General features: G+C 43.9%; 1 protein-coding gene across 3 annotated transcripts in view; it reads right to left on the bottom strand.

Annotated features, from left to right (window-relative positions):
• The window catches only part of dpep2 (dipeptidase 2), a 127658-nt gene that overhangs the window by 68810 nt on the left and 42169 nt on the right, over positions 1-16679 (bottom strand). For all 3 annotated transcript variants that reach the window (XR_011596230.1, XM_070896925.1, XM_070896926.1), the window contains exon 6: positions 6121-6190. Coding sequence is in view for 2 of the 3 variants with exons in the window: in XM_070896925.1 (XP_070753026.1) it covers positions 6121-6190 (70 nt within the window). In the remaining variant the exon portion in view is untranslated. The remainder of the gene's footprint in view (positions 1-6120; positions 6191-16679) is intronic.

The raw sequence follows: 16679 nt of genomic DNA, 5'->3' as shown, positions 1-16679 counted from the left end.
CCAGGCATCGTAATGATGAAAGCGATAGCCAGATCCAACGTGTGGTGGCCCGGTATCGATACGGACTTAGAGTCCTGTGTTCACAGATGTAATACATGCTCGCAGTTAAGCAATGTACCCAGGGAGGCGCCGCTAAGTTTATGGTCTTGGCCCTCCAAACCGTGGTCTAGGGTACACGTTGACTATGCAGGCCCGTTCTTGGGTAAAATGTTCCTTGTGGTTGTAGACGCCTACTCCAAGTGGATTGAATGTGAGATAATGTCGGCTAGCACATCTGCTGCCACCACTGAAAGCCTGCGGGCCATATTTGCTACACATGGCTTACCCGATGTCCTGGTGAGTGACAACGGGCCATGTTTAACCAGTGCTGAGTTCAAAGAATTCATGACCCGTAATGGGATCAAACATGTCACATCTGCCTTGTTTAAATCAGCGTCCAATGGTCAGGCAGAGAGAGCAGTGCAAACCATCAAGCCAGGCTTGAAGAGGGTAGCTGAAGGCTCACTGCAGACTCGCCTATCCCGAGTCCTGCTTAGCTACCGCACGAGACCCCACTCACTCACTGGGATCTCACCTGCTTTACTGCTCATGAAAAGAGCACTTAAGACAAGGCTCTCATTAGTTCACCCCGATCTATATGAACAGGTAGAGAGCAGGTGCCTTCAACAAAGTGCATACCATGATAGTGCAAATGTGTCACACGAGATTGAAGTCAATGATTCTGTATTTGTATTAAATTATGGACAAGGTCCCAAGTGGCTTCCTGGCACTCTCATGGCCAAAGAGGGGAGCAGGGTGTTTCGGGTCAAACTTTCAAATGGACTCCTTCATCGGCAACACTTGGACCAAATCAAACTCAGATTCATGGACTACCCTGAGCAACCCACCTTGGACCCTACATTTTTTGATCCCCCAACACACACACCAGTGGCAAATGACACCATGGCTGACCACGAAGCAGAACCTGTCATTCTCAGCAACCCTGCAGGGCCCAACACACCAGGCAGCCCAGCAAGGCCAGCTGCACAGCAGCCCAGCAAGGGCCCAACAAATGATTCAACAACACCAGCTTTCACACCGAGATGATCAACCAGGGCAAGAAAGGCCCCAGATCGACTCACATTGTAAATAGTTACACTATTGACTTTGAGGGGAATGTTGTTATTTATATGGACTTGTATTTACTCTGTACAGCCACCAGAGAGCTCATCCCCTGGAGTCCCAAGGGATCCCATAATCCCTTGGGAGCACAGGTATTTAAGAAGGCTTCACAGGTTGGAGAGACACTCTGGAGACCAGCAATAAAAGACTACGGTCACACTTTACTTTGAGCTCACAGTGTTCAGTCTCCATACACTACAGTTAAATCTCACCATTCACTGCAATTCACTTCCAAAGGTGCACGCAAATCTGTCCAAGATTGAAAAGTGTTGAAAATAAAGATTTCAATGTTTGGCAACACATCAGCAGAAACTTTACACGAATATTGGAGAAAACATCCAATAAAAGGTTTGAGCCATTGCAGCCAGGTCCTCCTGACAACATTCCTGCATGTGCCCTCCTGTGCAATGTGCAACCAGGCTGCGTTGGTCTCTGGGGAGGTCTCTTCCATCCATTGGAAGGGAAGAGAACCTCCCTGTGTGCTGTGACTCCCTCCATGAGCATATGGAGGGAGTCATGGGAGAGCCTGGGTGCAGCTGTGCACCTTTGTGCAGTGCTTGTCCGTGTTTATAGCACCTCAATGCTGCAGAACACTGACAGCACAACTGTCAAAATTATTGTGGAAATGGTCTCTTTAAGGAAACCAGCTGATGACGCATCATCTAATGAAGTCTTCAGACCAGCTTCCTTTTAATTGGCCGGGAACCTCGCACGGCGGGCTTAACAAGCCCCATCAACAGAAAAATCTTCTCACCGAGCGGAATGGAGCCGGGAGCAGTATTGCAACCTGCCACCTACCTCGGACGCACTGAGCCCGCCTCGGTAGGGGAAATCGTGGCCAACGTTTCAGGTCGATGACTTTTCATCAGAACTGTAACAAGTTAAAGATGTAACAGGTACAGAGGTAGGGCAGAGGGGGGAGGAAAGAACAAAAGGGGTCTGTGATAGGGTAGAAGGCAAGGAGATTAAATGACAAAATGGATAATGGTGCGAGGCAAAAGAAGATGATAATGAGACAAGTAAATAAATAAAAGATTGTTCTTGAGGCAGTGTAAATGGGAATAGTAGAATCATCAGCAACAGCTGCTGTCCAAAAAGTGGGGGCAGTGCTTATGATCTGAAATTGTTGAACTCGATGTTGAAGGCTGTAAAGCGGCTAATTAAAAGATAAGGTGCTGTTCCTCGAGCTTACGTTGAGCTTCATTGTAACAGTGCAGAAGGCCAAGGTCACAGTGGGAGTACGGGGAGAATTAAAATGACAGGTGACTGGAAATGCGGGGTCATGCTTGCGGACTAATTGGAGGTTTTCCGCAAAGTGATCACCCAATTTACTTTTGGTCTCCCAATATAGAGGAGACCACATCATAAGCAGCGAATACAGTATATACTAAATTGCAAGAAGTACATACCTATTATTTCTGGCTGGGATACACTCTACTAATTAAGACCATCGCTATGCTATGGAATAAAAGTGCACTTATGCATTTGTCTGAAATTCCTCAACCTGCTATTTTAGTAGAAGTATTAACCCCCTTAAACAAATGTTAATTGATCTCTGCTGAAATAACAGAGAGGAATTTCAGAGAAATGTTAAACATTATACACTGTTATACTTTCAAGCCCATTATTTTTAGTATATTAAAAATATTATTTTTGATAATCCCATAGAGATATAGCAGTCTGAACTAGTTGAACACTTCAAGAGATATTGTTGTAACGTAAAACAGGATTACGTCCTGTTTCATTTTTTTAAAATTCTTATAATGATTTTAGAAAAGGATTTAAATTATTAAAGCAAGTTAAGTATTATCTCATCATTTTATCCGTTGCTGTAACTTCCTTCAATGTATATTTGTTTCTCGTATTAACTGAATTAGTAGTTTTAGCCTGAACTATATGGTCCGTTAGTGTGGTGTTGCTCTAAATCAGAAATGTACAATGGGTAACCCATACTATTTTCAGTATATACCCCATACTAGAATGGCTAACATTTAAGAATAGTATTAGATTAAAAGCAGAGGCTTTCAATGTTTGGGAGGGTTTTAAACAACAGTAAAGGACTACCAAGAAATTGATAGAGGGAGAATGTAAAACATGAGAGTAAACTAGCGTGAAATATAAAAACAGATTGTAACAGCTTTTATAAGTATGTAAAAAGGAATAGATTATCAAAAGTAAACATGGGTCCCTTAGAGGCAGGGACAGGATAAATTATAATGGGGAATAAGGAAATGACAGAGATGTTAAACCCCAAATATTTTGTGTCTCCTTTACAGTAGAAGACACAAAGAGGGAGAAATGCAGGAACCTTTAAATGTTGAAAAAAATAGTAGCAGGCGCTAATGACTTTTACAAAATTCAGGGTTTGCTCTCCAGGAAGGAGGTGAAGCACTAAAGCGCTCCACTTCCTTCCTGGAGCGTAACAGGACGCAGGTGGACAGTAGTTGTGCAGTGCTGCACAATGGGCCATGCTGCGCTGCCGCGTTCGGAGGCTCCTTCCCTCCCTTAAATGGAAGGGCCATCGCTGCAGGCTCTGCATTGGAACCACATACTGATGGCTGACGCGATCGGGCCCGATCAGCCCGATGCACTGCAGTAGAGTGCTGGGCTGATCGATTGCGTCTGAAGAGGAATCTAAAAAAATTAGAAACACCAGTTTTGAAATTTTTTTTACTCAGCCACTTCACCTTTAACTTTCACCCCCAAAGTGCCTGGCCTCCCGATTAATGCCTTCTGCAGCTGCCAGTGTTTTTGTCCGGTGATGCTTCAGGGAACGGAACCAAAGTTTGGCACTGGGTCGCCACCAGGGCGATGTGCACTGCAATGATGTCACGATCTCCGGGCAAAGGAACGTCCTACCACTGCCACAAACCTCCCACTGAACTTAACGGGAGTCGTTCAGCTCGCTGCGCCCGGTCGGGAAGTGGTTAGCGCCCCATTATCATCCGCCATAGGCGATAATGGGAGGTGCTAAGGAGGCCAATTTCTAGGCCAAATAATGTACTGGAAATTTTGCAGAACCAAAGGTCTAATGAGAGCGAGGAACTTAAAGCAATTAATATTAGTAAAGAAAAAGTACTAGAGAAATTAATGGGGCTAAAAACTGACAAATCCCCTGAACCTGATGGCCTAATCCTAGGGTTTTAAAAGAGGTGGCAGCAGAGATAGTGGTGGCTGCATTGGTTTGGATCTTGCCGAATTCCCTAGATTCTAGAACGGTCCCTGTGGATTGGAAGCTATCAAATGTAACCCCGCCATTCAAGAAAGTAGAGAGAGAAAAAAAACAGGGCACTATAGGCTAGTTAGCCTGACATCAGTAACAGGGAAAATACTAGAATCTATTATTAAGGACATGGTAACGTGATTGAGGCGGAGGAGTGGCGAAAGATCGTGGCGGAGGTGCGATGAATGTTTGGTGCGGAGGAGCAGTGAGAGATCGTAGTGGAGGAGCGGTGAGAGAGGAGTGGCGAGAGATCGTGGCCGAGGTACGGCCAATGAGGGTGCGGGGCCCAGAAGAGCCGAGGGCCCAGGGGCAGCACAGCCCTGCCCACACTGTTGTGTGCGCATTAGGTCTGTGCTGCAGAGCAGGTCTCCAGTCGTCCTGGTTTACCTTTGCCACTGGATAAAGGCCTAACTCTGTCAAGCCCGTGTGGTGGCTGATGTGCAACAGCCACCTCACGTTAAAAAAATCCACGCACAGGCATCTTCCACCCCTGGAGTTCAGGACTGGAATATCGGGTCCTCCATTGAAACATCAGTGAACTCATCCCTTTTGGTGTGGAAGCAAGTCATCCTTGTTCGAGGGACCACCTATGATGATGATGATGACTAGGATGGATTGTTAAGCCTGAGGCACATTATTCTCAGTCATGTCATGCATATAGCTAAAGAGATTGACGAGTGAGGGACAGTTGATCCAGCCCATAATTTTATGCAGAATAGTTTGATTAAATCTAACTTCTAAATTTTATGAAAAGGGAAAATATAGATTCTAAAGCAAAACACCATAAGTAGGACAGAGAATATGGTGAAAGGGTAATATCGTCGCTTAGTGATGAAGTGCTTAGTGCATCTTCGCGTGTACATTTGGTCAACAGTACTGATTATGATATTGCAAAACAACTGATTCTAACTGCTGATGATTTGATATCACAAGCATACAGGCAGAAATTTAAAATGGTATAAAAAAGTTCAGAACTAATGATAGAAATGGATATTTTACTTGGGTAGGAAGGTATAGGAATGGAATAAATTCCAGCCCATCAAGCCAGTCTGAAAAACAAATACTCTTCAATCACCCTTACCCTCATGTATTCCATTCTCCCTGATATTTGTCGACACTATCTCCCTGCAGTGCCTCCCTGGACAGTACATTGCAGATATTCACCACCCTCTGTTTAAAGCAGTTAACTCTAAACTTTTTATGAACTTTCCCTCTTCTAAGCTTGATCCAGCGTCCCCTGGTTCTAGAATTTATGACAATCTCAAACATATTATTGGGGTTCAATTTATCTATTCCCTTAGGGATCTTGAGTACTTGAGTAATATCTCCTCCTGGTTTTCTCTTCTCCACAATAAACAATCCCAACTCTTCAATCTCTCATCGTAGCTCAGTGCATTGAGCTCAGTAACAGTTTGGCTGCCCTTCTCTGTGCTGCATCTAATGTCTGGATATCCTTATTGGAGTAGGGCAGCTGGAATTATCCACAGTACTCCTGGTGCAGCTGTACCCCCACCTTGACAGACTCACCACTTTGGATTGGTGATGTATCCCTCTGGTGAGCTTTACTTACTGCTGGTATATATTGCAATAAATATTGTGGCATAAGAACGAAATGAATGTGCTAATGGAATTAGTACATTTTTAACAGAGAGGGGAATCGGTAATACAGCATAGCAGAATCATCACTGCCCAAGGAGGGCAAACCACAAAAATGTATTTAAAACATAAAATCTTACCTGACCAAACTGTGTTAAGCTGGTATTTATATAATACACATTGCCACGACCAACTACTGCACTTCTTGCCCTGAAAAAGTAAATATCCGTGATTGGACTTTAAAATTTTAATCAGGCATAAAATCGACAAGGTAACCAATATATTGAAAGAACTTGCTAATTTCTGAATGCCCTTCATGTTATAATCATAATCTGCCCTATCAGGTATACAACATGTATTACCCCTACAGACATAAATAACAGAGGAGCCACTACAGGCAGACTGAAAAGAGATACTTTCAACTCTGCTTCTAGATAGCTCCCCTGGTGGTTCAGTTCACCGTGTGGCAAAAATGTAGTTTGTGGTATATTATTTTTTCTCTTGTGTGTCTGATATTGCAAAACAAGTGATTCTAACTGCTGATGATTTGATATCACAAGCATACAGGCAGAAATTTAAAATGATATAAAAAAGTTCAGAGCTAATGATAGAAATGGATATTTTACTAGCGTAGGAAGGTATAGGAGTGGAATAAAGTTGCAAATTCTTATCCTTGTGTGTAAATCTCTACATGGTCTCATCCCTACCTATCACTGTACTCTTCTCCAGTGCTACAACTCCTCTCCCCCATCCCTCTGCCTCTGGCCTCCCTTTGCCCCACCATTGCCAGTAATATTATAAATCACCTCGGCCTCATGTTCTGGAATTTCCCCCCCTCGCCCACTAAAACCATCACCCTCTGCACCACTCTCCTTTGCCTTTTAAGACCCTTCTCAAAATCTATCTCTTTGACCAAAACTTTGCTCACTCCTCCTAGTATCTTCCTCTGTGGCTTGGCATCCATGTTTTCCTTTGCTTCTGTGAAGCACCTTGGGACATTTTCTACACTAAAGGCACCATGTAATTCAAGTCAATGTTGTTCTAGTAAAGTTAGTAATACCTGCTATTGATTACCAAATCCAAATCCAATATTTAATATAGTGAGAATTTAATTATGTAGTTGCTCCAAACTAACTTAGGCCAACGTATGTTGCCACTTCTGTCCGCACAGAAAAACCTTACCTAGAGTTAAGGAATTGGCGCAAGTAACTACCAAGATCCAAAGAAAGCACAAAAAGCAATAAGCATTCAATAAAAAATATGAACTGAAGTAAATAATTAAATTAACAAATAAAGAACTGAAGTAAATCCTACCTTCAACTAAACTCGGCAGTGCCTGGCTGTGTGGGAGTCCCTTTGGCCTGGTACAGGGGAGGCAGGAGGTGGCATCTGAATGGGTGGGGGTGAGGGTGGGGGGGGGGGGAGGGAGGGATAAGGCTCAATGCGGCAGGCCTCGGGGGGGGGGGGGCGGCTGGGGGTGGTGGGTGGTGAACGCAGCGTCTTAACGGGGGGTGGAGGAGTGAAGAGATTCACAGCGGGCCCGCACCCCCCCCCGTCGGATCAAAAATCTTCCCCCCCCCCCCATCAAAACTCTTCACCCCCCCCATCAAAACTCTTCTCCTCCCCCCCCCCCATCAAAACTCTTTCCCCCACCAACCTGTCTCTTGTAGCCCTCAACGCGGGAAGGCAGCGGCTGGCCTGTGCGGCAGGCCCCTCGGCCCGGGATAGGGGCGGCGAACATTATGTCGTCCCTTTGGCCAGGGATAGGGTTGCCCGGAGCCAGGATGTGCCGGGAGGGCCAGGAGCTACTGCACACGCCCGCAGACTCCACTGCGCATGCGCGCAGCTGCCAGCACTCTTTTCGGCGCAGGGCTGTAGCTCCGCCCACCACGCTGATGAGCTGCGCCACAAGAACCAACGGGAGAATACGGAGGTAAGAAATCGGCGCCATTTCTGTACTACAAAGTCCGCGCACCTCATGGAGGTGCGCCGTTCCAGCAGAGGGGGCAAACTTGGACCCAATATAAGTAGTAAATTGGAGTTGTTTGCCTGTTTGGCTGCTCCATTGTTTTCACGGTGTGGTTGTTAATTAGTTGGATTCCTCTCACAATATTCAGGTGGGACAGGGTCATTTGTCCCCAAAATAAGGGAACAAGCCACACAATTCAAGTACTAATATCGTATAATGTATCTTCATCACTTCTGATGAAAGATCATCGACCTAAAACGTTCACTCTGTTTCTCTCTCCACAGATGCTGACTATTTCCAGTATTTTCTGGTTTTATTTCCGATTCCAGCATCTGTATTATTTTGCTTTTGTGTAATGTACATGTTTGATTGGCAGCTCTAATTTGTTTAAAGAAATAGTTCTTTGTTCGGGCAGATCTTTGAAGGATGTTGGCTGTGGCTGATTTAGTCAACAGTAATTCTGAAGCCATCGTAGATAAACACAGGTCAGAAACATTGTGGATTGTTCCACAACAAACCACCACATATTAGTCAGAGACTGTGCTTTCAGTCCAGTGTACAGTAAGGATTAGTGCAGAAGTGCCTTTGTTGTTTTCAATTATGTCAAAGAGAAATAGCAAAGTCTGTGTTTGCTGTTCATCTACTATTCATTGTGATTACTGTTCAACAAATCTGACGAGTATTTTAATTTCAGCAGGATGGATTTCCCGTCCGGAAATCCTCCCCCGCTCTCTTCATGGCACAAGTAAGAATTAGTAACCTATCTATTTCTTTTTTTTTAAAACCACAAACATGTGTAGACTTGGTGTTCAATTGGAACTGTGGCTGGAAAGTGCTAGGGGTAACCATTTCTCCAGTTCTTTAATTTAAGCAGCCTCCACTAAAATAATCGACTGCAGTGTGTGGGGAGGTTTGGCACCAGCTACAAGGAAACAGGAAGAGCTTCAAGATCATGACCGGGAAGATTATTGCAACAATAAAGGAAGTTCTTGGTTTTAAACTGAATATTTCTTGCATTTGACTCAAGTTCGTCAAAATTGAAATCAGAATTACACTCACTTCCTATTATATGTTCTTGATCACCTCACCTCCCACTCATGGAGGAGTGTTATACATCTGATCTTGTATTTTTGCAGCAACATTTCTAGTTTGGTTTGTGCAATTTTATGTCAAACATTTTCTTGTTCTTGTTGACTGAACTCATTTAACTGGCGTTTTTCTTCCAATTCCTTACATTTCCCTTAAATGTATTCTTTGCTGCAACATGCGTATCTAGTCATTCAACATTGTGTCTTCCTTGTATATTCACATTTTTTCAAACCAATGACTGAGCTGCAGCTTGGTTTAAAACACAAGCTCGTGTCACATGATGCATGAACAATAATCAATCATAACAGTAGTGAAAGGGATGCAGGCTGCCAATTTGCACTCTCAGTGACCATCCACTGCATGTCTTCCATCCATTGATTTTCTTATTTACATTCTCCTGATCACCTGGAGTCCAAGAACACACAGCGCAAATCTCCACAAACTAGTAATATAAATGTCAAGCACCCCGATGTAGCAGACAGCAGCACAGTAACTACAAACGTGTATGGGAGTCACCATATAAGCACCAACCCAAGTACAAGGGGCATTTATTTTTTGGGGGAATGTTACATATCGTTGGTACCATTCATGACTTCAAGATTCAGAATTTGCAATTCTACTTCACTTAATTACACCAGCTCTGTAACTGATCAAATAGTTTGCCAGGATAAAACATTGATTTCTATGTTGTACTCACATCACCAGATTGATCCCTGGGATGAAAGTGTTGTCCTATGAGGAGAGATTGAGTAGATTAGTGTTAAGTATCGAATAACTCCACGAGGCTAAGTACGGTGAGCTAGTTCAGGAATGACCTTACGCCAGTTTATTTATTCTCAAAGTGAGGATTCAACATGACTGCCAACATTATATACACGGCTTGCACGTGTCTGCCAGTGACCATTAGGACTCCAACAGTCGCGCCCTCCGGTGACAGGTAAAACATAGAAACATGGAAAATAGGTGCAGGTGCAGGAGTAGGCCATTCGGCCATTCGAGCCTGCACCACCATTCAATAAGATCATGGCTGATCATTCCCTCAGTACCCCTTTCCTGCTTTCTATTCATACCCCTTGACCCCTTTAGCCGTAAGGGCCATATCTAACTCCCTCTTCAATATATCCAATGAACTGGTATCAACAACTCTCTGCGGTAGGGAATTCCACAGGTTAACAACTCTCTGAGTGAAGAAGTTTCTCCTCATCTCAGTCCTAAATGGCCTACCCCTTATCCTAAGACTGTGTCCCCTGGTTCTGGACTTCCCCATCATCAGGAACGTTCTTCCCGCATCTAACCTGTCCAGTCCCGTCAGAATCTTGTAAGTTTCTATGAGATCCCCTCTCATCCTTCTAAACTCCAGTCTATAAAGGCCCAGTTGATCCAGTCTCTCCTCATATGTCAGTCCCGACATCCTGGGAATCAGTCTGGTGAACCTTCGCTGCACTCCCTCAATAGCAAGAATGTCCTTCCTCAGATTAGGAGACCAAAACTGAACACAATATTCCAGGTGAGGCCTCACCATGGCCCTGTACAACTGCAGTAAGACCTCCCTGTTCCTATACTCAAATCCCCTAGCTATGAAGACCAACATACCATTTGCCTTCTTCACTGCCTGCTGTACCTGCATGCCAACTTTCAATGACTGATGAACCATGACCCCCAGGTCTCACTGCATCTCCCCCTTTTCTAATCTGCCGCTATTCAGATAATATTCTGCCTTCGTATTTTTGCCCCCAAAGTGGATAACCTCATATTTATCCACATTATACTGCATCTGCCATGCATTTGTCCACTCACCTAACATGTCCAAGTCACCCTGAAGCCTTTTAGCGTCCTCCTCACAGCTCACACTGCCACCCAATTTAGTGTCATCTGCAAACTTGGAGATATTACACTCAATTCCTTCATCTAAATCATTAATGTATATTGTAAAGAGCTGGGGTCCCAGCACTGAGCCCTGCGGCACTCCATAGTCACTGCCTGCCTTTCTGAAAAGGACCCGTTTATCTCGATTTTCTGCTTCCTGTCTGCCAACTAGTTCTCTATCCACGTCAGTACATTAGCCCCAATACCATGTGCTTTAATTTTGCACACCAATCTCTGATGTGGGACCTTGTCAAAAGCCTTTTGAAAGTCCAAATACCACCACATCCACTGGTTCTCCCTTGTCTACTCTACTAGTTACATCCTCAAAAAATTCCAGAAGATTTGTCAAGCATGATTTCCCTTTCATAAATAAATGCTGACTTGGACCTATCCTGTCACTGCTTTCCAAATGCGCTGCTATTTCATCTTTAATAATTGATTCCAACATTTTCCCCACTACTCATGTCAGGCTAACCGGTCTATATTTACCCGTTTTCTCTCTCCCTCCTTTTTTAAACAGTGGTGTTACATTAGCTACCCTCCAGTCCATAGGAACTGATCCCGAGTCGATAGACTGTTGGAAAATGATCACCAATGCATCCACTATTTCTATGACCACTTCCTTAAGTACTCTGGGATGCAGACTATCAGGCCCCGGGAATTTATCGGCCTTCAATCCTATCAATTTCCCTAACACAATTTCACGCTTTATAAGGATATCCTTCAGTTCATCCTTCTCACTAGACTCTCAGTCCCCTAGTATTTCCGGAAGGTTATTTATGTCTTCCTTCGTGAAAACAAAACCAAAATATTTGTTTAACCGGTCCGCCATTTCTTTGCTCCCCATTATAAAATCACCTGAATCTGACTGCAAGGGACCTACGTTTGTTTTCACTAATCTTTTCTCTTCACATATGCAGTTAGTTTTTATGTTCCCAGCAAGCTTCCTCTCATACTCTATTTTCCCCCTCCTAATTAAACCCTTTGTCCTCCTCTGCTGTATTACAAGATTCTCCCAGTCCTCAGGTTTGCTGCTTTTTCTGGCCAATTTATATGCCTCTTCCTTGGATTTAACATTATCCTTAATTTCCCTTGTTAGCCACGGTTGAGCCACCTTCCCCATTTTATTTTTATTTCAGACAGTAATGTACAATTGTTGAAGTTTATCCATGTGATCTTTAAATGTTTGCCATTGCCTATCCACCGTCAACCCTTTAAGTATCACTCGCCAGTCTATTCTAGTCAATTCACGTCTCATACCATCGAAGTTACCTTTCCCCAGGTTCAGGACCCTAATCTCTGAATTAACTGTGTCACTCTCCATCTTAATAAAGAATTCTACTATATTATGGTCACTCTTCCCCAATGGACCTCGCACAACAAGATTGTTAATTAGTCCTTTCTCATTACACATCACCCAGTCTAGGATGGCCAGCACTCTAGTTGATTCCTCGACATATTGGTCTGGAAAACCATCCCTAATACACTCCAGAAAATCCTCCTCCACCGCATTGCTACCAGTTTGGATAGCCCAGTCAATATGTAGATTAAAGTTGCCCATGATAACTGCTGTACCTTTATTTAACCCAGTTATTAGACATAATATCATCACCCCAAAGTCCTTGGTACAAGTTGTATTTACAAGTTGAGAAGGTCCGGGGCCTTCCGCTCCCTGGTTGATCTTCTCAGTTTGAACCCAAGCTTGGGTGAGTTAGTAGGACCATTGCTGCATTGCAGAGCAGTCGGTCTGACAGGACTGTCGGGGATGGTAGGTTCGTCTTCGTGAATGACACAAGGGTCAACTGATGGTTGGATTTGTGTTGGTTGGTCGATGATGATGTCATCTTTAATTTGTTCTGGGTTGTTTGTGAATCGTAGTTTGGTTTGGTTGATGTGCCTATTGCACATTTGACCATTTAACAGTTTGACTACAAACATCCTGTTACCCTCCTTGGCCAAAACTGTGCCAGCAACCCACTTTGGACCATGACCATAATTCAGGACAAACACTGGGTCATGAACAGCAGTGTCATGCGATACGGCCGCGCGATCATGGTACCATTGCTGCCGTTGCCTTCTGGTTTCGACATGATCATTGAGATCCAGGTGTCCAAGGGAGAGCCTGGTTTTGAGGCCTCTCTTCATTAACAGCTCGGCAGGAGAGACCCCGGTGAGCGAGTGGGGTCTCATCCGGTAACGGAGCAGAATGCGGGACAAGCGGTCTGTAGTGAGCCGTGAGTCACGTGTTTTAGGCTCTGTTTAATTGTTTGGACAGCCCGCTCTTCTTGACTGTTAGACGCGGATTTGAAAGGGGCAGAATTGACATGCTTGATGCCATTACGGGTCATAAACTCGTGGAACTCCGAACTGATGAAACATGGTCTGTTGTCGCTGACAAGGACATGGGCAGGCAATGGGTGGCGAACATGGCCCGGAGGCTTTCAATAGTGGCTGTGGACGTGTTGGATGACATGATTACGCATTCAATCCATTTGGAGTAAGCGTCCACTACCACTAGAAATATTTTGTCAAGAAAGGGGCCGGCAAAGTCTATGTGGATCCTTGACCACGGTTTGGATGGCCATGACCATAGACTCAGCGGAGACCCCACAGGTGCGATACTCAGTTGCATGCAAGTGTTGCACTGATGCACGCATGACTCCAAGTCCGAGTCAATGCCGGGCCACCAAACGTGAGACCTGGCAATTGCCTTCATCATGACAATGCCTGGGTGGGTACTGTGTAAATCTCGCACAAAAATTTCCCTGCCTTTTTTTGGCATAACAACACGATTATCCCATAACAGACAATCTGACTGAATAGACAATTAATCTTTGCGGCGGCTATAAGGCTTAATTTCATCCTGCATTTCCCTGGGAATGGCAGACCAATTTCCACTTAGGACACACCTTTTTACGCTTGACAGTACAGGATCCTGGCCGGTCCAGGTCCTAATTTGGCAAGCCGTGACGGGTGACCCCTCGCTCTCGAAGGCATCCATGACCAGAAACAAGTCTGCGGACTGCGGCATTTCCATCCCGGTTGTGGGCAATGGTAGCCGGCTAAGCGCATGAGCACAGTCTTCAGTGTCTGTGGCGGATGACATAATCATAAGCTGATAATGTCAGTGCCTATCTTTGGATGCGGGACGAGTCATTGGTGTTTATACCTTTGCTCTTAGAAAACAATGAAATGAGCGGCTTGTGGTCTGTTTCAAGCTCAAACCAAAACCCAATCATGTATTGGTGCATTTTCCTAACCCCATATACGCATGCTAAAGCCTCTTTCTCTACCATATTATAGGCTGTTTCAGCCTTAGACAGACTTCTGGACCTGTATGCAACTGGTTGGAGTTTGCCTGATACATTGGCTTGCTGGAGCACACAACCGACCCTGTATGATGAGGCATCGCAGGCAGCACTAACCGCTTACATGGGTCATAGTGTACCAGTAATTTATTGGAACATAGCAGGTTCCTGGCCTTCTCAAAGGCTCTGTCTTGAGATTTGCCCAAACCCAGTCATTACCCTTTCTCAGCAACATGTGCATGGGCTCTAGCAATGTGCTCAAACTAGGTAGAAAGTTACCGAAATAGTTGAGAAGACCCAGGAATGAACGCAGCTCCCTCACACTCTGTGATTTGGGTGCATTCTTGATGGCCTCTGTCTTCGAGTCCGCAGGCCTGATGCCGTCTGCGGCAATCTTTCTCCCTAGGAATTCGACTTCTGGTGCCATGAAAACGCACTTGGAGAATTTTAGCCTGAGTCCCACTCTGTCCAGACAACGCAGAACCTCTTCCAGGTTGTGCAGGTGTTTGGTGGCATCGCGACCAGTGATCAGGATGTCATCTTGGAACACAATGGTTCTCGGGACGGACTTCAGCAAACTCTGCATGTTTCTCTGAAATATGGCTGCTACCGAGCGAATTCCAAAAGGGCGTCTGTGATATATAAACTGTCCTTTGTGCGTGTTGATGCACATCAGTTTTTCGAAGATTCGACAAAGATTCTGCGAGAGCTTGACAGGATAGATGCTGAGAGGTTGTTTCCCCGCTGGTTGGAGAGTCTGGAACTACGGGGCACAGTCTCAGGATAAGGGGTCGGCCATTGAAGACTGAGATGAGGAGGAATTTCTTCACTCAAAGGATTGTGAATCTTTGTAATTCTCTACCCCAAAGGGATGTGGCTGCTAAGTCGTTGAGTATATTCAAGGCTGAGATAGATGGATGTTTGGACTCTACGGGATTCAACGGATATGGGATAGGGCAGGAAAGTGGAGTTGAGGTCGATGATCATTCATGATCTTATTGAATGGCGGAGCAGGGTTGAAGGGACATATAGTCTACTCCTTCTCCTAATTCTTATGTTCTTAGGTTCTTATCAACTGTGTCATGTGACATTAATACAGCTCAAAGTAGCCTTAACATTTAGTCTGTCACTTACCACATGACAGTAAATCAGAACATAGACCCTGGTAACATTGTGTTAGTAGAATATATATATTTTAAATTTATGGATTATGTACACATTCAACAATGCCATCTACAAGTATTATTTTGAAACAAAAGTATATTACAACCAGATTTCACCAGAATTGCAATATTCAATTAAATGTAAAACTAACTTATGATGTCATTGGTGTTTCTATAAATTCGCATTGTACAAAAAGCTTATACAGAAATGGAATTAAGTTGTGACTTTTGGGTTGCTGGCAGCGATGTGATTCCTCACATTGGGAGCCAGTGGTCCTACCATCCCACCAAACCGAATATGCAAGCAGCTTTTATAAAGAGTTCAAATTTCTATGTTTATATTACATATTGATTGATGAGTGCACTTTAAGACTACGGTGAGTGTATCTGATCTACTGACAAAGCCGCTTCTGTCAGATAGTTGGCTGTTCCTAGAGCTTTCAGAAAGAATACATGTCTAAAAGGAAGAAGAATCAAAAGTTGGAAGGAAAGAAGTGGACTGGCTACATTTAGAAAAGTTGAAAATGACAAACAAGACCTGCAAGTAAGTCTGAAAACTAATTTGTATTATATTGTAGTGACATTTTTAATATAAGAATGTTAAAAATTAAAAATTGGTGCACAACTTGTCAGTTCTACGATAAGACATTCAGATGTGGCTTGTACGTTCGTCAAGGGAAGTAGATTGAGATATCGGTACAGCAAGTGTCAAAGATAAAAAACTAAGTTACAATTTTGTAGAATGTCCTTAACTGCTGATAGTATATTTGACAAGTGCCTTATGTTTAAGTCTCAACAGTTTGGTTGAGGTTAAACTGAGATCTATGAATCTAGAAATGTGTCAGAGGCTGGAGGCCCCAGGTAAAGTTTTCAAACCAGTTAATTTTAGACTAGCTGCCAAATGCTGAAGATAAATTGGAAGATTAATCTCCTAAAAGAACTGATAGACAGTGAATCACTGTCTATCAAGTGGGCATCTGAACTGAAACTATAGCATTGTAATGTTGCATTATCAGAGCACGGCCATGCCACGTGGAACACAAAGAAACAAATGATGCAGCTATTATTGGAAGCTGAATTATGAATGTAACTTTTAGAATTGGCAATTGGGAAATAAAGGTCAAACCTGCAAAATTCTCAAACTCCGAAAGAAATCGTGGCAGAAGGCCATTTAACAAACTTTGTTCTTGTCAGCGAACACTACAGGAGACACAAATAATAGTGGAAATGAGATAGATCATATGTATTTTCTTCCATATGGTTAAGGGAACATTCCTGAATTTGCAGCTAAACTGGGAACAGAT

The sequence above is a fragment of the Pristiophorus japonicus genome, chromosome 13, assembly GCF_044704955.1.
Source record: "Pristiophorus japonicus isolate sPriJap1 chromosome 13, sPriJap1.hap1, whole genome shotgun sequence".
NCBI classification, from domain to species: domain Eukaryota; kingdom Metazoa; phylum Chordata; class Chondrichthyes; family Pristiophoridae; genus Pristiophorus; species Pristiophorus japonicus.
The sequence above is the reverse complement of the archived record's forward strand: the minus strand, read 5'-3'. Positions and strand labels throughout refer to the sequence as shown.